The sequence below is a fragment of the Natator depressus genome, chromosome 17 (assembly GCF_965152275.1).
Source record: "Natator depressus isolate rNatDep1 chromosome 17, rNatDep2.hap1, whole genome shotgun sequence".
In the NCBI taxonomy this organism is placed as follows: domain Eukaryota; kingdom Metazoa; phylum Chordata; order Testudines; family Cheloniidae; genus Natator; species Natator depressus.
In genome coordinates, this window is record NC_134250.1 from 12,484,245 (window position 1) to 12,509,764 (window position 25,520).

The 25,520-nt window shown below is 47.8% G+C and overlaps 1 protein-coding gene across 1 annotated transcript in view; it reads right to left on the minus strand.

Annotated features, from left to right (window-relative positions):
- The window catches only part of LRRC75A (leucine rich repeat containing 75A), a 189,968-nt gene that overhangs the window by 63,094 nt on the left and 101,354 nt on the right, over nucleotides 1-25,520 (minus strand). The window contains exon 3 of the mRNA XM_074974328.1: nucleotides 2,923-3,035. Coding sequence (XP_074830429.1) covers nucleotides 2,923-3,035 — 113 coding nt within the window. The remainder of the gene's footprint in view (nucleotides 1-2,922; nucleotides 3,036-25,520) is intronic.

The following is a 25,520-nucleotide window of genomic DNA, read 5'->3' on the forward strand; positions in this document are numbered from 1 at the left end:
TCAGAGTTCCTTTGCGCGTTCCTGGACTTCGTCCCTGCTCATCAGAATCAATTGTGTATGTTGGCGGAGCTAAGAGGCTGAACCTTCAAAGCTCATCATTGGGGTATTGTCTCTCAACAACCCTTAGGAGTTTCCTGAGGAGTGGCTTATCTTGAGCCACTGTTCCCCTTCCTGCTTGTTCTTCCTGACAACCCCCCTATTAAACTAAACCACTATATTAATAGACAGTATCCATTCACTGTTACCGAGCAGCTCCATTCCAGCACAGGCACAAGAAACCCCATCATGCAATAATCAGTGACTGCCAGGAGATACCCCACCAGCTGAGATCCTCTAAATACAGTGCATTACATGATGGATAGAGAGATGTTGTGGCATGGCAGACTTCCCCATAAATATCTCATACTGGGACATTTAATGGCCATTTCCAGCATGGAGGAGGATGACTTACTGCATTTCTCCCAACCACAGAAAGAGGAGATGACTGGAAGAGGGAGCTTCACCCCTCCACATGAGCGAGAGAAAGGGGAAAGCAGAGAAGCCCATTCCCTTGCTAACAGATCCATCTGGCACTCAATACACGATGGACTGGTGCCCTCCTCTCCCCCGTTGATGCCTTGAGGCTTATAGTCGTGATTCGGCATGTGAAAAAAAGGCCACCTCTAAACTAGCTCAAAGGCTTCCAAGGTGTAGCGCCACCCTCAGGAATTAAATGAGTCTATATGAGAAGTTGGACCTTTTCCTAGCAGGTGGCTGCAGCAGGGGAACAGCAAACTTACCAGGGTTTGGGGGGCTCTGCCCTACCTAGAAAAACGGGAACATAAAATCAGAGCAACACACATTTACCTTCATCCTAATGCTCGGCACCCTTCTCCCTTGTCAATATAATGGAATGGCTCTTGTAGCTCGAAGATCCATGCAGGGCAGCTGCTTCAGTGCCCCAACCTATTCAGCGCACGTCCCAGCAGGGGGCACCAAAGGAGCAGCAGCAACAGTGGGATTTCAGGGACCAGCCAGCCAACCGCAGCAGTCCCTGAGCAATGCCCCCACCTACCTGCACACTCAACCTAGAGCTGCCACAGGGTGGCTCCAGTGGAAGAGCTGCTGAAGCAGACCTTAGTGCTGAGCTGACAGGTAGGGCTTTTAATTGTGTCAGGAGATGGCAATAATTGAACTTGCACCCTTGGAAAAGAAAGAAACAAGCCACCGATGGGCTGGAGACAGCACGCACTTGACATTGACCTTACCGGAGACGCCGCATCAGCCCTGCTGGGCAGACAGGTGACCTTTTGGCTTTCTGTCAATGCTGCCTTAGCCACGTGCTTCTAAGCTGCAGAGTTCTGGGACATGCACATAGCAGTGACACTGGTATTTTGAGGAGCTTGTGGGGAGGGGTTAAGACGGTTCATTTGAATTAGATGTTTTCCTCCCCTCTCCTGGGCTGTTTTTAATCCCACAATTCCCTTTATGCAGATCATCACAAAGCCAAGATGTCTCACAACAACACAGCCGCTGCGCTTGTACGTTAACTGTCAGAGCAGAAAGTCTAGCCTGGACAAATTGGTGTTGTCTCTGATCATCCCATTACACAATATGGTGAATACAACTGTTGTCAGCTAAGTATTTATGCATCTGTGGAAGTTTCATGCAGCCTTCCCAGACAATGAGTACACAACAGACAAGGGGGAAGGGCTCGGGATTTAGAAAGGGAGAGGGTTGCACCCTCATATGCAAACACTGATTTAATAAGAGAGAGATTCTCCAAGACTTAAGCACCCAATTCCCATTGGACTTTCACTAGGAGTTGGGTACTTAAGTGCCTTCGTAGCTTTTGAAAATCCCATCCTAAAGCCCTTCTTGCTAAATCCCCAGTACAGTTGATTAATTCAGATATGTTACACCAACTGGCCCGGCAGATTTAAGCCCCAGGTGGTCTGTCTAGCTTTGCAAAGATGAATGCACATATCAGCATCATAGCAATTAAGCCTGCATTCCCCCCAAGTCCCTGCATAATGTGAACCAGGGCATAAAAGCAGGTACAATGCAGCAGAAGCACTGAATTCTGCAAGGACAGTTGAGAGCAGGTGTCGTCCCAGTGGCAAGCAAAGCCCAGCCAAAGAGACAGTGACAGCAGAGGAGGGTAAATGCTAGGTAAACTCTGCAGCATGGATTGCGGGCAAGTCTCAAGCCTCCTGTGCACCTGCCCCCTTGTTCACAAATGCATTGGGTAAAACAAGCGCAGAGGTATGTGACTAGATATGCCAGAGTAGATCTGGGGTAAGCATAATCCTCATCATGCTAACAAGGCCCTTATTTCTATGCTCCCCACGTAGGTCTCATTCCTGTTACTAGGCAAGAGCAACCTAGTGGCCAGCACACTCCTTAGTGCGGGGTCGGTTTCCCATGAGCTCACCTGTTCCTCCCTTTTCACCCCGTGTTTACAGGTGCAACACTCCACATCTGTGCTGTGCAGAATCAAGCCCCAGTCCATAACCAAAGGGAATTGTTGTCATTTGCAAGGGCGATAGTTGGGCAGCGACCTGCAGAGACAACCGACCATCCGTACTGAAGCATCACATTTCCCAGAAGTTAAAGCTACCCAGGAGCATAGGAAGCCTAACACCTGGGCCTAAAGGGATGGGGGTGAGCCAATGCACAGATACAGTGGCACAGACAGATTAGTGTTGCTGGGAGCACAGGAAAGGCAGCTGAGATGATGAATAAATTTGATTCTGGGGAAACAATCTCTGCTCCCCGATGGCTTGCTTACAGCTACCCTCCCACAAACGCCGATGGCCATGGCAGAAGCGATTTCCTTCCATTCCGACCTGAAAGTGACACCAACATGTCTCGAAGCATCTGGTCGGGGGCGGGAGGAAACGTCAAACAAACAATCTGCATGGCTTTCAGAAGCTGACTCACCAGGACTGAGACTTCCTCTTCATGATCCCTTGGCGTCTCCACTGCGAGTGAGGGCTGAGGTGGTAGGTCAGCTGCCTGCAGACCTTCTCCATGGCTCCAAACGAGTCTCCCTCCTGCATAGGCAAAGGGAAGGATGCCAGGTAGGTTATTTGTAGCAATGCCACTTCATGGGATCATTAATAAGAGAAGAGCCAAGTCTATTTGCAATACAGTGGAGCTGCTTTGCCCCAGAAGTGGCTCACGCACTGGGTCCCATGTCAAGTCCGCGAGCCCCTTAGGGCTATTCTGAAAAATCAAAAACAACCACAGGAAAAGCAGTGACTATCAATCATTAAAATACCACATGGATAGCATGTATAACCAAGTCACCGCCCAGTGCTGCTGAAGCTCTCAGTTACCCAAGAGAGAACCGCTCAGGTCATCACAAAACCCACAAACACTAGCCCACTCCAAAAGGCCGCCGTAGGGAATGTCACAGGAGAAGTGATGTGAGCTAGTTCAGAACATCTGCTCCCGGCGTGCCTTATCGACCGTGTCTGACTGTCAGCCTGCTGGGGAAGAACTCCCCTTGTGTCGCGTGATGTTCTGAGCAGGTTATCAGTTCTTGACAAACCACCAGCCATCCCATTTTCTTCTCCGGTAGTCATTGATACTGCTGGCAACCGAGTTCTCAGTCAGGGTTCCAGTGGACAACCCACCCTTGTGGGTTCAGGGTTAGGGAAAATGGCATTCTGAGGCCAGGGAGAATTAGGGGCCCCTAAATATCATGATGTATTGCCTGATCAGATTAAACCACCATGTGAAAGATAGGGCAACTAAATTCAGCAACGGCTGTCCACACGTCTCTGAGCAATTATCACCCATATCCCTCTGCTTAATTCTCCAGCGCCTATCTATGGGCTTTCAAGAACAGATGTATCATGTCTCAAAGAGAGAACAGGCCTTGCCTTAGGCTTCAGGGTGGAGGAGGGGCCCTGCAACAGTACATCGAGTTCTGGGCACAGCAATACCATAAACATGTCAACGAACTGGAAGGAATTCAGGGGAAGAGAAATAAAAGTATTTAAGGGTTTGGAGCAACTGATGGCAAAAGGTTAGTCACCCTGCATAGAATAGCTCAGACCCATGGTAGCATAGGGGAGGAAAGAGGACTCTCCACACACATTTGAAGGCTGTAAACACCAAGCCAGAAGAGGAATCATTTGGGGGTGCCACAAGGGGCTATATCCAGTCTGTTAGACTGTAGAACAAGATCCTAAACCAGAGTTCTTACCCTTTTCCATTTTACAATCCAACAGAGTCCCTTCCCCACTTAGCCCCACGAGAAGGATAGTGTAGTCCTGACACCTGTCCAAGACCACCAGGTTGAGAGCCCTTGCCCTGAGAAAAGCAACAGAAGCTCCAACACAAAGATATTTTTAAATGGACAGCACAAAACACTGGGGAGCACACCATGGTGAAGGGAACAAGCTTGCAATGGCAGAGGGACAGACTAGATGATGTAATGGGTCTTTCCCATCTCTGTTTGCTACGATTCTGCAACTAATACGCAGCCCTGCTGGGCTCTTTGCACATCTTGTATTAAACCCAAGAGTAGCTGTTAAAAGCAACTGCATGATTTTAAGCAGGTGCTTAAATTAAAAATAGGAAATCAGGAATGGTGACTCATCCCAGCAAGCGGCAGGAAGTCTGTTAGGAAACCTGACTGAAACATGGATTCCTAGATTATCAGGGCAAAAATAAAGTCTGGGATCATGTAGCATGACCCCTTGCATAACACAGGCCATAAAGCTTCCCTGGATGAATTCATTTGGCTCAGCTACAGCAGATCTTTTAGAAAAGAATCCAATCTTGATTTTAAAATGTCCAGTGAGAGAATCCACCACCTCCCTTGGGAAAGGGTTCCAATGGAGAACTACCCTCACAGTTACAAATTTGCACCTTACACAGAAGCATAGAAGATTAGGGTTGGAAGACACCTTGGGAAGTCATCTAGTCCAACCCCCTGCTCAAAGCAGGACCAACCCCAACTAAATCATCCCAGCCAGGGCTTTGTCAGGCTGGGCCCTTTTTCCAGTCTGCATTTGTCTAGCGTCACCTTCCGGCCATTGGCTCTTGTTAGACCTCTGTCTGCTAGATTGAAAACCCCCCTCTTATGAAATCTCTATTCCAGCCTGTGACCAAGTCACCCTTTCACTTTCTCTCTAGTCCTTTACACCCACTTTACATGCTCCTGTGCTCTCTACCTCCAAACATCGCTGTCATTCAGTGGTGGGAAATGTAGAGCCAGCAGAAGGGAGTCTGCACGCAGGCAAAGGTCCAAGGATTACAGAAACCTATGGGAGATTTCCCTAGGTGAAGATTTAAGAATCTGGTTTATAGAGAACACAGTGTACGGTCAGTTACTACCTACCGCTTCTGGGATTCAGACAGGCTCTGTGGTAGCTCTCATATTCATATTGAATAATCATCATCATACTTTGCTTTGATACAGACGTTTTCATTCAAGGCTCTCGATGCCTTTTATGCACATTGACTAATTAACCCATACCACCCTTTTGTTACTGCTAACCCTGTTTTGCAGAAGGGTAAACACTGAGACCTGGTCTACACTTAAAATTGAGAGCTATGTCACTCAGGGGTGGGAAAGATTTACTCCCAGGGGCTGCGGTTATGCTGACCAACCCCTGGTGTAGACATGGCTGGGTCAATGGAAGAATGATCTAGCTACTGCTCCAGGAGGTGGCTGAACGACAACAGAAAAAACCCTTACGTCACTGTAGGAAGCATCTATACTAGGGCACTACAGCCCTGCAGCGGTGGCCACAGTAGCGCTCATAGTGTAGACATGGCCAAAGAGACAAAGTGAGTTGCCCATGGTCTCATAGCAAGTCAGTGGCAGAGCCTGGAACAGAACTCAAGGGCCCACCCATCCAGTCAGTTGCACACACCCATGCAAACGCATGCCGGGGAACAGCATTCACACAGGGGACAGACTGTGTGGGTTCCCAGGAGCTTCTGGCTCTCAGTTCTGCACTCAGGCCATTAGGCCAGGTACTCGACCAGTCTGCAGCTGATCAGCAATTGTCTTCCACGGCCTGTCTTTTCCCCTTAAAGCTGCCACGTGAAATGTCAGAGATTAACCAGCCCCAGCACAAAAATAATCATCAAGGATTGCAGCAAAGCGGCAAGCATGCTCGGGTTGCGGTTCATCCCCTGCTCTGCTGTCAGACGACATAGCCCCCTCTCGCCTGGATGCCAAACGGCCTCTTGTCTCTCTGCTGGGGTCTGTGAGAGCATGTGGCTCTTGGCCAGGCAGTCCCAGTCTCCGGCTGAATGCCTGGCTCTGCTGGGAAACCTTTCCAATAGCTTTGGCTGGGAGGCAGGTTTAGGGAGCGAAGGGAGAGAGGCACAGATTTAGCTGTCGAAAGCACTGGAGTCAGAGGTGGGGGAAGGGGGAGGAGGAGGAGGATTTCGGTCTCTGCAGCCAGCACGCGGAGAGAAAGAATCTCTCACTGCAGCGGGGGCAGAAAACCCTCTCGTGTAACACTGCCCCAGGCAAAGACCTACAAGAACGGGCAGGGGAGGGGAACTGCACCACCGGGTGGGACTGGGAGAAGCCAGGCAAGTCTGGGGGTTTGGGCAACCCCACTGTAGGGATGGAGCCGGTGAGGAGTAGGAGTCTGATCCCCTCCAATTGTTTGGAGACAGCTGGCTCAATGGGGGCGAGAAGGGGGCCCCCTAGAGCATTCAACTGGCAGTTTGGCTTCAGGGCAGCACCGGGGTGGCACTCAATTCTCCACGGGCAGTTTCCCGGCACCTCTGGGACAGTAGCTGGGACTGGCCCCAAGCTGCATTTATCCACAAGCTGCAGCACTGCAAGTTTCCCCTTCTAAGCCCTTTGGCAACGTGTCTCTACTCTGACCTGGAAGGCTGCCCTCTAGGGGCACGGTAGGCAGTGCAGTGGGTACACCCATTCAATCCCCGACTTCTCCTGCAAGAGTGCCATTGAGGGTGCCAATTTGTGCCAACTGTGGCAGCAGCTTGTGTCACGTGGGCACCAGTCCCACAGGAATTGGATGGGGGTCGGCAGAGGCGGGTCACGTAGGCCACTGAGGAGCGATCAGTGGGCAACGACCCAAAATTAATTTGAGATTTTAACTGTTCTTCGTGATATGACAGAGCCCAGTGAAAAATCAGGAGTGCGCAGTGAATTACAGGGTGGGTGGACAAGGGACAGTCCTGCCCCATTATCTGTGCGCGGAGAGACAGGGGGTCCCCGCTCTGTGCTATGCTGGAAGTCTCTAGGGCCAGCTATTGCAAGTGGCTAATGCTAGCTTGCGTTCTTGGTATGGGAGGGTTACTTGTGCATCCAAGCCCCACTCTACAGGGTGCAACTTCTGCACCAAGGCAGGGAGAGGGAGAGAAACTTCTGCTTAGGGGTCTCTGATGTGAATAACGACAAGTCCGAGCGAAGAAAGAAATCATACGACCGCCACGGGCGCTGCAGGCAAACACCTTCCCAACTGCAGCGTGTCCAGAAAGCTAATCGAACTGTAAATCATTTGAAATCAATGAGAGCCCTTTTGGTATTGGGGCTTGCCTGTGACACGATACAGATGGCCCAATAAAGAGGCTCAATTGAAAATCCTGAATAATGCTCCCTGAAGAGCCGAAACACACAGCAGAGAGGAGAACTTCCCCCGCACTTCCCAGCAGGCTCAGGACCTGTGGGCAGAATGCACGGGTCCCTCATGGGGAAATAAAAACCTGCCTGTTCTTTGTGTTAACTGCGCCTCAGAACTCTAGTGTTAAGAGAGAGACGTTGTGGGCCGAGTCCCTGCACTACCCAGACTCAGGTCCAGCAAGCAGGTCAGTCCCAGGCTCGGCAGCACAACTGTTCTGGACCCGTGATCATCTATAAAAAATAAAAGCGGCTCTTCCCAAGTGGGCCACAGGTGCAAAGAGCCGGCAGCAAGGGCGCCTGGCCTGAAGCAAACTCTGCGCAGCGTGGCAGAGCCATAAATATTTCACCTCCCTGATGATGCACCAGGGTCTGAGGACAGCCCGCTCCCCCAAGCCCGGCCCTGCCAACAGCAAGGAGACTTGGTGGGAAGTGGCTGGTGGCCAACAACCTCTCATCCCCACCCTGGCAGCAGACAACTACAGGTGATGGGTCCCACACTCCATTCAACAGCATGCCATTGGTGGGGGATGGGTCTTGGTGGCTCACTCTCCTCTCAGCGGGACACAGACGCCGGGGGGGGGGTGGCCCCAGCGATTCAGTCTCCTCATCCTGCCAGGATCATTAGGGGAGACCCTCCTCCTCGGCAGCAATCTGTGATGGGTGATGGCAGGGGCCATGCTCACCTCCCCTGGAGGCCTGCATGATCTGATGCCTCTTCGCCTTTGATAGTCTCAAGTGGTCCACGCTGCCTCCCTCTGCAAGAGAACAGCCTCATTTCTGAGCCTCGTCTTGAATTCGGACTCATTTTAGGCGAGCAGCGTGTCGCTGATTTAAACCATGCTCAATACAGGGCACAATGAACCCAACGTCTGGCTTCATTAACCAGGCCACGCTCCACATGGAACAGTCCATCCACTGCCAACTGACTCCCTTGGGTAGGGGAGTTATGCCAACAGATGCATTCTAGTGAGGAGCTCTCAACATTCAGTCTTCAGCTATGAAATTCTGGACCAAGAAACCGTGTGCACATTTAAAAGGAGAGAGGCATCCCAAATACACAGCCCTAGAAACTCTGATCGTCCTAGGCTTTGATGGCCATCGCTGTTTATTCACATCAACTGGTCTGTATTTTGTTACTCATCGGAAGGAGTCAGACGGGAGCGTTCACTAAGATGTCACATCCCATCAGCCAGGGCCATCCGATTACTACTGGCTCCAGAGCCTCTCTTAGGAATCTAAGCGCTCCGACATTGCTGTGAGCTGAATATTTTATACGTGTCATTTATGGAATGTTTTCTCTATATTCACCCCAGAAATCACCCAAGCAGAAGGGTATAGATAAAGATATTATAAATATTCAATTAAATCAAGCCGATTATGCATGGAAATGCTATGAAACAATTACCGTATTTACTTGTTCATTAGCCCGTTCATTTATAAGCTGACCTCCCCCCACCAAGATGGATAGGTAAAAATGGCAAAAACTGTATGACCCTTTCATAAGCCAACCCTATATTTCAGGGGTTGGCAAACTTTGGCTCCCAGCCCATCAGGGTAAGCCGCTGGCAGGTTGGGACGTTTTGTTTACCTGGAGCGTCTGCAGGCAGGGAGACCCTCAGCTCCCAGTGGCCACGGTTTGCCGATCCCAGCCAATGGGAGCTGCAGGAAGCGGTGCGTGCCGATGGACATGCTGGCCGCCACTCCCCGCAGCTCCCATTGGCTGGGAACGGCGAACCGTGGCCACTGGGAGCTGAGGGGCTCCATGCCTGTGGACGCTCCAGGTAAACAAAACGGCAATGTATTAAATATTCAATTCAGTAGAGCTTAAAATTGTCAAATTGTTGTAGACCTGTTGATAAGCCAACCCCCTCTCTTTAATGCTTCACTTTTTTACCAAAAAAATTTGGCTTATGAACGAGTATATACGGTACATCGATTTCTCTTCGCAAACCACTTCAGAAAAAATTGTGTATCTAGAATGACCGGGGCAGAAGACTTAGCATAAGGCTCATGGTGTTTCACTAAACTGTTCCACCCACTCTGGAAGGTCCTAAGCTTTGACAGAAAGAACAGAAACTGGGGCAGTTCATTCCAAGACATACCTAGGGGCCCATAAGGCAACATATATCAATCAAGAGCTGATTTAATTCAGCAAAGACAGCCAGCTATTGTTATCTGTATGAACTGATAGAGGGAAGGGATGGAATCAGTAGTATCTTCTGCATCCCATCCCTCATCTGGGACAGGAGGCAAAGATGGATGCTTTCAACAGCTCAGGGAGAAACTCAAAGAATCTTTGTAATAACAGTCAGCTTTAAGGGAAGATTCATGTCAGAGAGGAGTTGGAAGCAGTTTCAGAATGACTTGACCCCTGAACTTTAAAAGGTGGCTTGCAGCCACACCTGTTGATTTGAGTTTAGAGATTAGGGACCCATTTCTGGTACTTAAGCATATGCTTAAGCACAGAGCTATTCAGGAAAGTACTTACGCACAAGCTAAAGTTAAGCACATGCCTAAGTACTTTCTTCAACACGGATAGTTTCCTAAATCAGGGTCTACATTACATCAGAAGAGAGAGAGAGACGACTTAGCAGGAGTTACATTTCTTTCTACCACCTCTCAGGATAGGGCCCCATAATACTCAGTAGTATTAGGTCCATTGCTACACACTCCAGAGTTCCTTTTAATCAGTGATAGATGAACGCTAGGAAGTTTGGTGTTCTGAATAAGAACCAAAAATTTGGAGAACTTCCTATTGCCTATTGCACTGGAGGATCTCAAAGCACTGTGCAATCCTTCATTAGTTAAACCTCAAAACATCTCTGGAAGATAGGGCAGGAGTCTACTCCCTCTAAATATTCCCCACCTGCTCTGCCAACTTCAGCTTTCCTCATTCAGGACCCTGCAGATCTAAAAATGAGAGGAAAATGCCACAAATTTCTAAACCTACAAAACCTAAGGCCTCCCCAAGTAATTTATCATTGGGTCTGTGGGTTGTTTGTTCCCTTTTGATTAAAGGGAAAGAAAGTAGTTTGTCATGAAATAAAATGGGAAACGAGAAACCAACGAAAAGTGCTTTATTCAGAATATAAATCACTCAGCCCCTTGTGGTGACATTTCTTCTAATAGCTAAACGCACTGCGAGTTTTCTGAGCAACATTTTTAATGTGCCAGGGCTCTGTCTGCACTGGCATCAGAACAAAATTTGAATGAAAAACTGAACAGAGCACAAACAGGGATCCATTATCATCACAGAACCCACATGGCTCATATACATTGCAAGTACTTCTAACTCTGACTCCATCACTGGAAGCATGGCTATTCCAACAGTCCATGAAGACTGACCCGCATATGGTATTCGGGACTCTTCTGCAGAGGCTCTCAAATGATTAGGAGTTGTGCGCCCACTTATTAAGACACTTAAAATGTGGAGGGGCCCAATGTACTCAACTTGAGTACAGATCTGAACGCCTCCAAAATTCATGGGTGTTCAGTATCCAATTTTGTGATTGCCTGTTACAGACACAAGGCCACGTGATAAAGTTTGGATCCAGATCTGAACTCTCCTAGTGTTTGGGAATGGCTCACATGCCGGGTTCGTTCAACGGACAATCTCTGCAAAACCAGTGACCTCACTGGGCAGCCACTGTCCCAGATTAACTGGATTTTAAGCATCTCCAGAAACTTGGCCATTTTCTTCCACATCTCACGGAAACCATTTGGCTAGCACTCTTGATGAACAACAGTTACAACTTCCTGAATAAAGCACCCTTCCCCCCCCGCCAGGCACTCGGACGGCTACACAAACAAGTCGAACAGAATAAAATAAAACATCATGAAAAAGTCAATACAGCACTACAGTGAATCTGACATCTACGATGCAAAACAAAAGCTTCCCCCTTGGGATTAATATTTGTATTTGTAGGCTCAGGATTGATTGAATAGCTAGCTAGGACCCTGTGTTCCTGCTCCAACAACTGTTTCCTTCCACGCTGACAATGCATAAAGGAACCCAACTAGAGAGAAAGGGAGACGCATGCAGAGAAAGCTATTGTGTTCTTGTTGAGACGCTGCTCTGCTTCGTATGCTGGATAACAAACAACTGCTGTGGCGTTTTGCACGCAGTCCAACAAACTGTCACCTCTCCAATGATCTACCAGACGCCCAGCTCAGAAAAATAGACACTGAGTCTCCAAAAGGCAGATACAAAAACAACAAACGTGAAGATTCAGTAAATCCAGCATTCAATCTTTTTTTTTTCCCCATAAAGAGAAGTTTGGTGGTTTTTCGTTGATTTTTCTGGAGACTGTGGCTCATGCTAGGCCACTTGCTGTTATAGCCTCAGAGGTGCCTATTGGCTGCATCTGTATTCAGATTTGGACTTACATCTCTGGTAAAAGTGGTGTTATTGCGCTACTTCTCAGGAAAGCCCTGATCATCCTGCAGTCCATGCAGAATCCTATCGACTGGTGTCTACAGACTCTCATTCCACACAAGTGGCCAGAATTTCAAAAGAGCTCAACTCCCATTTAAGCATCAAGACAAGGGCCAAGGGTGAGCTCCTGGCCCGACTGAAGCCAATGGGCACACTCCAGCTGATTTCAACCGGGCTGTGATTTCACCCTCGATTTTCAGATGTGCTCAGGACCCAACCGTTCTGAAAGGCGAAAGAGGTGGTAGAAGCTCCATCAACTGGGCAGGGCAAAACGCTGGAAACTCCGCGGAAGAATTCTGAGCTGGCAGAGGGACTGACAAGCTCTTCTACCTCTGAGCCTCTCATTTTGTCCAAATTCAAACCTTGTACAATGGGTCAGCATGTTACTATTTTTCTCTCTAATTAGATGTTTATATGGCCTCTATCGTCACAGCATCTGCGTGCCTCTGACGTGCTTATCCTCACAAACTCCTCTGAGGTTGGGAATTATTATTCCAGATTTTACAGGGGCACAATTGATGCACAGAGAGATTTAGGGCTTGTCTACATGGGAGAGAAGCCCCGCATAGCTGGTGGGCACTAGCTACTCTGCATTAACTCCCCATCTAGAGAAGTCCTAAGGGTGTTGCAATTAGGAGAGCACGTGTCAGCAAACAACGTCGCGATGATGAAGCTAGCTCACTACAAATAGCTGTGTAGCCAGGCTTGCTCAGGCTCGTCCCCTGAATACGTAGGTAGGGTCCCAGGTGGGACTGTACTCAGGTGGCTAGTCCACCTCGCCGCAGCTACACTGCTATTTTTAGCGAGTGAAGCTAAGCTGCAATCGCGCCTCCCAACTTCAGAGCAGACAGACCCTCCAGGACTTGCCCCAAGCCAGACAAGAAGTCTGTGGCACAGCTGAAAACTGAATCCAGAGAGCTTGAGGCCAAATCCAGCATCTCAACTGCAAGGCCATCCATCCTCCCTTTTTCCAATGGCCATCAAGGAAAATTGAACGTGACCTGGTATAAACAAACTTCATATGCTGTGCGTGGGAGTCTGCTGCATACGGTAGCAGGATCCATCGCAAGTAGCTTGTTGCAGTCAGCCTTCATTTCGTTCATTTCATTCAGGCAAAGCTTGAACGAGGAAACGGCCACTTGGGTAATGGATTCAGTCTTTAGCACAATCAGGGAGTTCAAGGTACTGACTCGGACAGCCTGGGATCTCGGTCTCGGAAACCTCCTTACGTTCTTCGTTGGAAAGAAAATGGAACGCTTCAACACTGTACAAAAAGGCGGCAGCCGTGTCACAATATTATGCTGAAAATGATCCTCAATATTATCCTGAAAGCTGCAATTAAACGGTGCGGAGGTGGGGGAGAAAAATGACTCACAAGGGAAATGTGACAAAACGGCAGAGAATGACAGAAACACAAGGTAGTTCTAACGCAAATGTACCGGGGGGAGAGGGAAGGGAGGGGAAATCAGTGGGAGCAGCCTAATTCTCTGCGATCAGAGTAAAGAAAAACTCCTACAAAGTGACGCACAGGTTCTCAAGCTCTGCTCGTGGGAGAATTGATTTATGTGAACATCAAAAGCAAAAATGTGTACAGCCCAGGACACTGGATCCAAAGCCCCTCACGCTCTGCTGGAGGACTGGATCTAAACTACTTCACGTCCTGGCCCATCTCTTCTAAACGATTTAGTGAGGAGAAGTCCCAGCAGGAGGGTTGAGAAAGGCTCCATTCATGAATGCGGGTAAAGCAATTTGAGGTACTAAGCTGGAAGATGCGAGGGCAGGGCACGGGCTTGTTCCGATCCAAACCTCTCTGTCAGATTGTGCTTCATTCAAGGCAGGCTTGAGTACTGGGTGCAAGCTGGAGGTAGGAGCAAGGTGAGAAGATCCCTGTTTTAGCAGAACTGGCTCACAAGCCCCCACAGGAAAGCATGAGAAAGCAGTCACAGCTCAGGTTCAAGCCACTGTAGGCCTTTGGCTTTCCCCGCTCATTCATCCCCTTTCAGGGAGGGGACAGACTAGGGTCATTCAAATGGGTTATACTTAGGATAGATCACAGCTAGCCATGAGATTTCTTTAAAGGTATAGATTTTCAACTGCAGGGCGGGGGTAACCTCAGACTGTCCCTTGATATTTGGGGCTCTCAGCACACAGCATTACCATGACATTCCTACCCACCCCTCTCCTGAAAACCAACAGTGACTGCTTACAATGAGAAAACCTGGCTTTTAAGTCACCCATTATATTGCAAATGAAATTGAATGTCGATAGGAAAACATAATCCCAGCTATACATATAAAATGATGGGGTCTAAATTAGCTATTACCGCTCTAGAAAGAGATCTTGGAGTCACTGTGGATAGTTCGCTGAAAACATCCACTCACTGTGCAGCGGCAGTCAAAAAAGCAAACAGAATGTTGGGAATCCTTAAGAAAGGGATAGATAATAAGACATGTTGCCTCTATATAAATCCATGGTACGCCCACACCTTGAAGACTGAGTGGTCGCCCCATCTCAAGAAAGATATATTGGAATTGTAAAAGGTTCAGAAAAGGGCAATAAAAATGATTAGGGGTATGGAACAGCTTCCCGTAAGAGGAGAGATTAATAAGACTGGGACGTTTCAGCTTGGAAAAGAGATGACTAAGGGGGGGATATGGCAGAGGTCTATAAAATCATGACGGGCGTGGAGAAAGTAAATAAGGAAGTGTTACTTACTCCTCCTCCTAACACAAGAACCAGGTGTCACCAAAGGAAATGAATAGGCAGCAGGTTTAAAACAAACAAACGGAAGTATTTCTTCACACAACGTACAGTCAATCTGTGGAACTTGTTCTTAAATGATTGCTCTGAACAGGCAGCCACTTCGGGATGGCAGCAGCTCTGTACTTCTTTAGTAGCAAGCTTTAATCACAACGCCTGCATTTATATAGCCTCTTTCATATCCGGAGCTCAAAGCACTATCCAGCCAGGGGAGGTAAGTGACTTGCCCACTGAATTAATGGCTGAGCTGGAGGAGTCTAGGAAAACAGAACCACGATTGGCAGTGCGTTCATTAACGTGGCTTTAAACAGGATTTTGCAATTAGTGTAGGTGTAAACCCACGGGTCGGTGTGTATGACACGTCTCCTGCTGGGCCCAATCCACAGAGGATATGGGTCCACTGAAGGCTCCAGCTACAGAAACTGGCTCTTTCATTTGAGCTGTAGAGAGTCAGGCTTGTAACATTTTTGCCGGCTACAACAGTGCCATGTGACCATCTGTTCTCGTTTTCAGGTGACATTGTAAATAAGAAGTGGACAGCAGTATCTCCTGTAAATGTAAACAAACTTGTCTTAGCGATTGACTGAACAAGAAGTAGGACTGAGTGGACTTGTAGGCAATAAAGTTTCACATTGTTTTGTTTTTGCATGCAGTTATATAACAAAAAATAAAATCTACATTTGTAAGTTGCACTTTCAGGATAGAGATTGCACTACAGTACTTGTATGAGGTGAACTGAAAAATACTATTTCTTTTGTTTATCATTTTTACAGTGCAAATATTTGTAATAAAAAATAATCTAAAATGTACACTTTGTATTCTGTGTTGTAAATTGAAATCAAATATTTGAAAATGTAGAAAGACATCCAAAATATTTAATACATTTGAATTGGTATTCTGTTAACAGTGCGATTAAAACTGTGATTAATCGACAGCCCTAGTTAAAACATTTGAGCTGTCTGTGGCTGACCCTAATGGGGAGGGAGCCTTTGGTTTGCTCAGTATACTGTCATCCTATGAGAACCATATGCACCTTAGACAAACTCCTGGGCCCAGCCCTAGGCCCGGGAAGCAGGTCTGCATGCTGGGCAGATGCACAAGAGAGATCAGGAGAAAAGAACCTCGCCCCAGGCTGTGGAGCAGCTACATGGAGACCCCAATGCTCCCCAACACAAATCTCACACTATGGGCAAAAGAGGCAGCTTTGCATAGATGCAGATACCTACAACCTGTCCCATGCCAACCCTTTGCATGCTGCTGCAGGGCTCTAAGCCATACAGGGAATACAGAAGAGCTCAATCAGTGAGATATTTTCATCCCTCATTGGCATTATTATTGGGGTTTTTTGCATGGGATTTTAAGATATTTGTTAGAAAAAGAAGACCCAAAAAGTGCAGGCTTCCATATGGCTTTTGCACACAGAACGCCCAAGCACATTACAGAACATCTAGATATTCTAATTCCCTGGCCCGGGAGCACTGGAGTTTTTCCGCTTTTGGCTCTCCAAGAACCATTACCGCCATCTGATCGTGAGCATTCCCCTTGGACTGAGCAGAGTCGTACGGGGCAAACTGACTTGATCTGATTTATCCCACACTCCAATTAGATGTAACGAATTTCAACTTTATCCAAATACTCCAACTGTTTCTGCGTACGGGCTCTGCCCTCTCTGCTGTCGCAAGCAATTTTCAGAGACAAATGAGCCAGACCAGGTCAGATCGGTTCCCTACCAATGAGATAGCGGTGGCTGTGGCAAAACTGCAGAAGGGGCTGTTTTACGAGCTGTCTTTCAGGCATACATTTTCCTCCTTTCCAATCCAGTGATGCTGCAATGCACGCCACACTGGCTGCAGGGCTTTCTCCAAACTCTGAATGTCAGGACAGAGCTAGAATACATTTGCTAGAGCAGAGCTGGTTGGGAATTTTTCAACAAAACGTTTCTTTGGTGGAAAATGCCGAGTCCTTGAAAGCAAAACTTTTTGCAGAAATGTTTTAAGGAAACTTTAATTGGGAAGGTTCTCTCAAGTACAGTATGGAACTTCTGGTCAGAGCGAGCATGAGCGAATAACTCATAACCCTAGAATAGCCAATAACCTGGTGCTTGGGGCACTCACCTGGCATGTCGGAGAGACAGGTTCAAGTCAGCACAAAAGCACAAATTCCAAAACCTTGCCATCTTGCATAAAATAGAATTATTGTAACCCCACCAGGCCTAATCTAGAGCTCTTCAAATATAACACACGAGATCTACCCAGCATGCCAACTGCAGCAAAATCACCCTGACCGGCCATTTATTTGTAGATGGGAGACCTCCACGGCAAACTTAAGAGCAGCAGGAAGTGCTCTTCGTGATCAGTAGTGTGGTCCTTCTCTCTGTGCCACTACTAAACTAGGTCGGGGTGGGTTCTGGCTTCCAGTGCTGCTGCTGAATGCATCTGTTTGTATTTACAGATGTCAGGGAGTTGTGTTGGGAGCTGAAATCATGACAGATCTGACCTTTTCACGGCATTCCAACTTCTGGATGGGGGAGACACCAGGAGAAGACCAGAGCCGGTCTTATTTTGGTCTCAGCAATGATTCCCTGGAGCAGAAAAGCCAGGGAATGCTAAGGATAAATGCTAAGATATCGAATTTTATTTGGGTTCCTCTGGAAGCTGAATACAGAGCTCTAATATTGAAGCAATGACCCAATTATGGGGTTACTGGGTGGTCGGGGTGTTATCTTGCAAATGATACACTAATGTTATCTAATATTTGTATTGTGGTCGCCCCAGGAGCCCCCTGTCATGGGCCCCATTGTGCTGGGCACTGTACTAATGCAGAACAAACAAAAAAGGTCCCCGCCCCACAGAGCTTACCATCTAAACATACGACAAGAGCTGGATCCAGACAGGGGAGCAACCAGGAAACCAGACGACAACACTGCTCAGCAGTGCTCTCGGCGTACTGACTGTTGTCAGGCTCCGTGCAGAAATCATGGCAAAGGAGAGCTTTTATGTGACTCTAGAAGCAGACTCTAGGGCCTGACCACTTGTGGTTATTACAGATGTCCTGGACACGGTCCAACCTGGGTAATGATATTTTGCTGACCTACATTCCTCTGCAGAAGCGCTCCTTTGCTTCACTTCTTAAAAGTTGGTGTGTAGCGTTACTGGGGCACAACAGCTGCTGGGCTGCACCCCAGAGGGGGCGCTGTGCACTGACCAAAATCCCTTTATTCTTCAGCACTTGTCAACTTGGCATTCAGACCCCTTGCGGCTGTTGCAAGGCTGGTTAAGAGCTGGGCTGTCTCTGACCCCAGCACAGATGGATGGGGGAGGAGGAGAGAGAGCAAAGAGCCTTCCCCCACACTTGGTGGGCCAGGGAGCACTGCAAGCAGCCTGTGAAGCAAATCAGCCCAAAGAGAGGGGCAGGGGAAGTAGAGAGAGGTCATATCCCTGCCCTCCCCGGCCCATGGAGCTGTCCAGGTGCACCATCCAAAGGGACGTGTGTGCACTACTATGCTTGGGAGCTTCCAGAGACGGAATTCCTCCCCCTGTGGTGGGGCCAGCTGCACACTGCCCCTTACTGGACTCTGGGTAAATGCCCTACAGAGATGTTATGCCTGTACTTCGCAGAGTCTATTCTCCCCTCGATCCGCACAGGCAGCCCCATCATCATTGACTGCAGTTACCGGGATGCAGCAAGCAGAGACATCTAGCTGAAAAATCCTACAATCAAACACAGATCTGATCGGAGAGCAAAAGCAACAGGAAATTGGGCCATTTCCCCCCTGTAAACACACACACACACACACACACACACAATCTTAGGTGTTCTGAAATCGTGGTGCAAATAGACAATCTGTAACTAAGGCACCATCAAAACCTTGACAATGCAAAGACCACAAGGCCATTTTATGCCTGTCAGAGGTGCAGCATTAGACGTGATGGGTTTTGGTGGGAGATGCGTGAAGTCTAGTTGGAACGGGGGCTGTCAGCACTCACAGGAACATTGGGATCATATTTGTGACTGAAGCCACTGCGATTTCCCATCACAAGCGCTCCACTTGAAACCCTAAAATTCCAGACCCCACCCACAGACTGAGGAGTGTGGCACGACTTGTGCTTAGAGCCTACGCCATAAAGTTCAGGATCCAGGCTGGACTGTCCCCGAAGTTCAGGGTGTCTGGGGACCTGGGCTTCGGTTTGAGACCACCTCTGCTTTTTCCTCTTTCACTGATTACTTCCAGGTGTCATGCAGAGACTCACTGTCTCAGGAACCCCGCTTTGCCAGACTCCCACTGCACCCTCCCTGGAGCGTGATTCCTCCTGAAAAATGAATTGGAGACCCCACCAGGACAAGCCAAGTTGACCCTGTGCTGATCGGCCCATGATACCATCCTCCAGTCAGTCACTCGTTACATTTTCAAACGAGCCCCTTCGTGCTTTCTTCTCTGCTGCCCCTCATGCTTGCGGGGGGGGGGAGGAGGAGAGGGAAGCTCCCTTAAACATCCACACAACGACCTCATTGTCCTTCAAAACTCTCCTTTGCTGTGAGGCCTACAGAACCGTGACCAGTTAGGCTCCTGGTGTGCTGAGAGCACTACCTGTCCCGGCGGCCAATACTGTCTCACTGATGATACCTTGTACTCTCCCATTTTTGTACGCATCCATCTGTTGTCTCGTCTCATACTTTGATTGGAAGCTCTTTGGAGCAGGGAGCATCTTTTTGTTCTGTATTTGTACAGCGCCTAGCACAGTGGTGTCCTGGCCCCTGACCAGGGCTCCTTGGTGCTACTGTGATACAAACAACATGACGCCTCTGCTGGCAGACCATGGATAGCATTCTAGGAAGTAGCTGACACTAACGCCCAAACCAATTGCTAAAACTTTAGCTCCCGACCCAAATGAAATGGGGGAAAACATCTCCCCCCAGCACAAAGATGGGGTGAGTGCGGTTTTTAAAGATAAAAATGTAATGCTATTTGCTATTTCTTGCTTTCAAAGGTACAGTTGTTGAGCAGATGGACAGCAAAATGGGGGAAAAAAGGTTCCCCCCAAGGAGAAACAGCTGTTTTACATAGAGACTTCATTCCGTTTATGCATAGTTTCTACATGAGGCAGCCAAGTGAATGTAGCAGGCAGACATGCATAAATCAGACAGACATTCACCTGCCCCTCTCTGGACAGAGTGGACATAGCTATTCAGTTAAGTACAGCTAAGACTACTCCCAAAGGAAAGGAACTTTCAGAAACAAACAGCAGCAGGTGAATCAGGTTATTTCACCCAGTTTGTAGGGTGGAAGCAGGTTAGGTCGGTATCGTTCTTGCTCTCTGGTTTGTTTTCCCCTTTCACGTCTCACACTAGAGCTGGGTGAATGGCACAAAAAACCACAAGTTAAAGATATTCATGAGGCAGTGGGATTCGCTTTCCCCTCAGTGTTCACGCAAGCAAGGGTTGGATTGGGACAATGTAGGGAGAGAGAGCAGGCATACGTCTTGAATGCTCATGCAAAAGTGCCTTCCCGCCAGCACCTGCGATGTGCGTCCATGCGGCCCCCATGAAATCTCTCTGCATCAGAGGCATCGGATCAGAGAAGCAAAACAACGGCATGCTAGGTGACGAATCACACAGCACAAGGGACGACTCAAAAGGCAACAGACCCAGCAATCTGTTCCCCAAGCGATCCACGGGCTGAAGTATGTTGGCATAAATATTCGTGAAATCACAGAGAATAAAGGACACATTTATCAAACACTAAGTCTGTGGATAATTTGCAGACAGCAAAATGGGCTCAACTTGCCAAATCAATTGCTCACATTGACTTGGTTGCTCTGATTTTCTAGGGATAACGCTGCCCACATTTCAGGCTACAAGCAAACAAAAACAAACTAGATTTAATCATCATAAATGATTGGGGGGGGGGAGTGAAGGGAGATTTAAGTGAACAGTGTCCCTTTTAGACTAACTCGGAAACAAGCCACAGTAACGGCACCAAGCCCTGAACCTCATTAGCTGAAATTCTATCACTTAAAAAACAAATCTGAAATCAAGGAGGTCTGAAGCTAGGTTTCCTTTATAAACCAACATTGTAACTGTAACTGGAGAGGCAGTAGGAGATTAGTGCACTGACTAGAGAGAGAGGCAGACAGGAGAGAGACGCTGACAGCTTGCTGCAGACTGCATGGCAATGCTGCACACAGCCCGAGGAATTACTCCTCATTACTGTAATTCAGTTATTCAGAGCCCTGATCAGAATGGAGGGGGAACCCACTGGCATGTTACGGTAGAATGACTTCAGCAGCCATTCCGGCAGAAATGGAATGTACATCTACGAAAGTGCCCACTCGTCCCTCCTCACGGTCAGCACATTCAGAGAGATCAGAATGAAGAGATTCATAGCTGGGGTGTGAGAGAGACACACACACACACACGCAGACACTCCTCTCCCTCAGGACAATACTACAACTTGGGGGTGCTCAGAGCCCAGGGAGACTGGCATTGGGTTATACTATGAGGGAGGACAGACATCTAATGCCTTGGATTGGGAAGAGAAACCAGCTCTCCACTGGCACAAGCATGCAGGGAAAGTGAATCCACCCAGAGGCCGTAGCAGGGGTGTGGGAGGTTTAAGGTCAGTTGTAATAGGATTGTGGTGGCTTGTAAGGGAGAAGTGGGATGTGTGTAGTCTATGGGCAGTGAGCTTTGTGTTTCCATCCCCTCGTCCTTCCTCCTGGAGGCTGTGGAAGGCTTTGGCACTCTGCAGCAGTTAACACAGTAACCCTCCTCCTTTATCCAGTGAGGTCCCTGGCCAAGGGCCTTTACACAGGGGAGAAGAAAAAAGGAGTCCAGCAGGGAGTCAGGAGAGCTGGACTAGGAAAGCTCCTTTGCCTCATTCTCAATGCAGAGCAGACCACACAAAACACATCACCATGCCCGAGGACAGCATGGCATTCCCACCCCTCAGGATCCTTAACATCAGGTGCATTCACCAGAAACTCAACCAGTCTCGCCCCCGGCATCTTCCGCCTGTCACTGCTTCAGTCCATCCCAGAAGATGGTGAGGCCGGGCACATTAGTCAGTGCCAGTAACTCTCAGATCCATGTGTTTATTGCTCCTCAGTCTAGCGCTCATTCACCAACCGATTGTCACGTCTTAATCTCATTTGCTTTAAATCAGCCAGACCCTGAGGTCCTTATTCAGCCCGCTGACACTCACTCAAAACTCCCTTGGGAAGTCAGATTTGCCTGAGCGAGGACGATAGGTTTTAACCCTTCATGAATACTTAACATATTGGCCAGGGTAATCCATCAGCATCACATCGAGGTTACTAGTTCCCTTCTTGGCCCATCCTCTCCTTTTCTCGGCTTTACAAAACTGACTCACCCCAAGTCAAGCTCAGTCCTTCACAGACTTAATGATATTAATGCCTTCTGGGAAGGGTTCCTATATCTTTGGGGGGATGGGGTGTCTTTTTTGATTGTCATACAGGTCTCTGGCCTAAATCATGCAGAAATCAGACTAGATGATCATAATGGCCTTAAAAAAGCTATCACTGAAAAAGGTCAAGGCTTTTAAAAATTGTTATATATTCTATATAATTTTATAATGTTTATTATTATTTGTCTAGAGGCTGGAACCGAGATCAGGGCCCCGTGGTGCTAGGGGCCATACATACACACAAATAGGGAGAGAATCGCTAGCCAGAGTTCCTTCCCAGCTAGACACGTTTTTGCACTGGGAGCCAGGAACTGCTGAATTCTAAACCTACCCCCACTCCGTTCTGCAGCCTTGAGCAAGTCACGAATGAGACGTCTACCTAAGAAAGTTGCACCTGATTTACCTAAAGGCGATTTTAAACTGATTTAACTTGTGCAAAAGGCTGGGTGGACACTCTTATTATGGTTTAAACCAGTCTTCTTTGGTTTAGCGTAAATCTCTTAGGAATCAGTTTAAGATGATGCAACCCCACCGCTCACACATTCTTAACAAATGAGTTTAAAAATGGATTTAAGTTAAATCAGTGCAGCTTTCTCATGTAGACAAGGCCTCAATCTTCCTGACTCAGCTTCCCAGCCTGTAAAATAGGGATACTGCTACTTACCTACCTCTCAGGAATGTCGTGAGATTAGTGCCTGGCTAGCACGACGTATATGTAAACGGTAAATGCTAAGTGAATGCCAAGTATAAGCTTCCCTTTTTCTGTGGCATCATTATAAATCCTCTCATCCCAATGCAGGAGGAGTGGAGCAGAGAGTGGGGCATAATTTCCACTCCATTCGGCCACTGCTCAGTGGAAGAGGACAGCCCTAGCAGTTCCTCTCTACTAGACACCGAACCTCATCTAATTTATGTATCCTGGTCCCATGCAGAAGACAAAACAAACATCACTTGTCCAAGAAAGATACCTCGGCTCCAATGTCAGCTGCTATCACTTCCATTGTTTACTGGGAGGCTTGTCCCCTCCCTGTTCCTTCAACTGATTAACTCCTCAACTGAAAAATCAAACATATTTTAGAACAGCCGAACATTTGTAATTATAGTTCTTGACCTTGGGACAAGCTCTTGATTTCCAAGCAATCTAAGAAACAATGTTATGTACTTATGCATATTGAGTTCACTTGTCAACGTGCTTCACTTCACCAGCTGGTTCAACCTCCAGCATATCATTTATTTAACAACTCCTTCCTTTCAGCAAAGGACAGCATAAGACTCTTGTATCTATTAATTTATTTTTGCAGTCGTAAGGCACGGGAGTAGTATGGAAGACTTATCTCAGCCAGACAAAATCTGAGTCAAGAGCAATGGGGTTTGGCAAACATTGTGGTCTCTTTTTGGAAGAAAAGGATGCCTTAAACATGCAGAATAAATTACACACAGTGAAAGCTACCAATCCTGCTAAGTACATTTTCTCATGGTTATATCCTTGTGTCTCCGCACAGCAGCAAAGATTCCTGCTCTGAATGACTTTTCCCCCCCTGCAAAAAAGAAAAGTGATCGCTCTACATAGGGCCAGATCCTCAGTGTTCACTGATGCCAACAGAACTACAGTGATTGACAGCTCCAGATCGGGCCCGTACAGTAGGTCCTACATAAATAAAGACAGACATACTCAGTGCGATCACGCACAGCAAATGTGCATTCTTCAGTTCGGTGTCCGACCTGCAGTAGGAGCAGTAACTGTTCTGCAGAATTGGAGCGATTAATATTAAATAAGATGGGCAGGGAGGGGGAAGACCTTATTTTGACCTTATTTCACCCTTTAAAATCATACGGTTATGATGCTGTATACAAAAGGATTGTTTCACATGATTTGAATTTCCCCTCTGTTGTAGCTTTAGATTAGTTTAGTGTTGCATTCACAGGAAACCTTAACATGATCACGGTCTTTTGGGCCAGATCCTCAAGCTAATGTAAATTGCCATAGTTCCATCAGCTAGAGCAAATTACCCAACTGAGGATTTGGCCCTTGGATTTTACGATCTTTGGGGCCTTACAGCACCTGACACAACAGGGCCAGTTCTGAACCTGAACGGCACATCTGGGAGATATTGTAAACATCTAGAGGACAAAAAGAAAAGGAGGACTTGTGGCACCTTAGAGACTAACAAATTTATTTGAGCATGAGCTTTCGTGAGCTACAGCTCACTTCATCGGATGCACTCCTAGTACAAGGAGTCCCCGGTTTTGGTTGGCCCCGTAACGAACATAACAAACAAGAACAATACAGGTACCCAGAGAGAACACAAAGCCTACAACTTTGAGATGCCTGTCGCTCCCACCAACAAGGCATATACTAAAACCATCAATGACCTCAGGAGCATCCTGCATTCCTCATTCAGATAAGTGGATCTCATGTAAAATTTAGGCCTCTTCTACTTGACAGCATCCTTTTAAGCTGGAAAGGCTGTCAAAGAGATAAAGCCTGGTTCTTCGGAACAGCGAGACATGACTCGAGGTGGTGTATGCAGCAACGACCAAGAGAAAGCTGACAGAATGAATTCTTCCATGATCGCCTCCCAACCCCCTTTCAGGAAGGAAAAGGCAGCTTGTTGTCTCAGGGGAGCGCAAAAGATTCATGAGTTGCTGTTAAGCTATCGCTTAAGGGGTTTAAAGTGAAACCATGATTCATTGTACACGCCTGATCCCTGAGCCAGAACCATCTCTGCTCCAAAGGAGCTAATTCAGCTGGGAAATAACGAAAACATGCCTGAGTCATGCCCGCTCCCGTTATGAGACGCCAAACATCACGGGGTGTACTGGCTGGAAACGTTGCTTTGTACTAGCGAGCAGCCAGCTCTTGATTACGGCTATAGGCTTGGAAGACTCTCTGTGGGTGGGGAAAGATGGCAGCAATCACACATTTCAGAGATGAAGGCAACGAAGGTCAAAGCTGACTCAGGGTCAGTGAGGGAGGAGGGTCACAGAGCCCAGGGTCCAGCCTGAGCCCAAAAGTTTACACTGCAACTTTATAGCCCCGCAGCCTGAACCCTGAGAGCCTGAGTCAGCTGACCTGGGCGTGCCGGGGTGTTTTATTGCGGTATAGACACACCCTAAAGGGCAACGTTGGCACAGGAACAAATGGGCATAAACTCGTGAACAAATTCACACTGGATATTAGAAGACGGTTTCTAACAGTCCGAGGGATGAGGTTCTGCAGCAGCCTCCCAATAGGGGTTGTGGGGGCAAACAAAACTTAATTAGTTATGACTCAGAGAGCTGGACAAATGTCT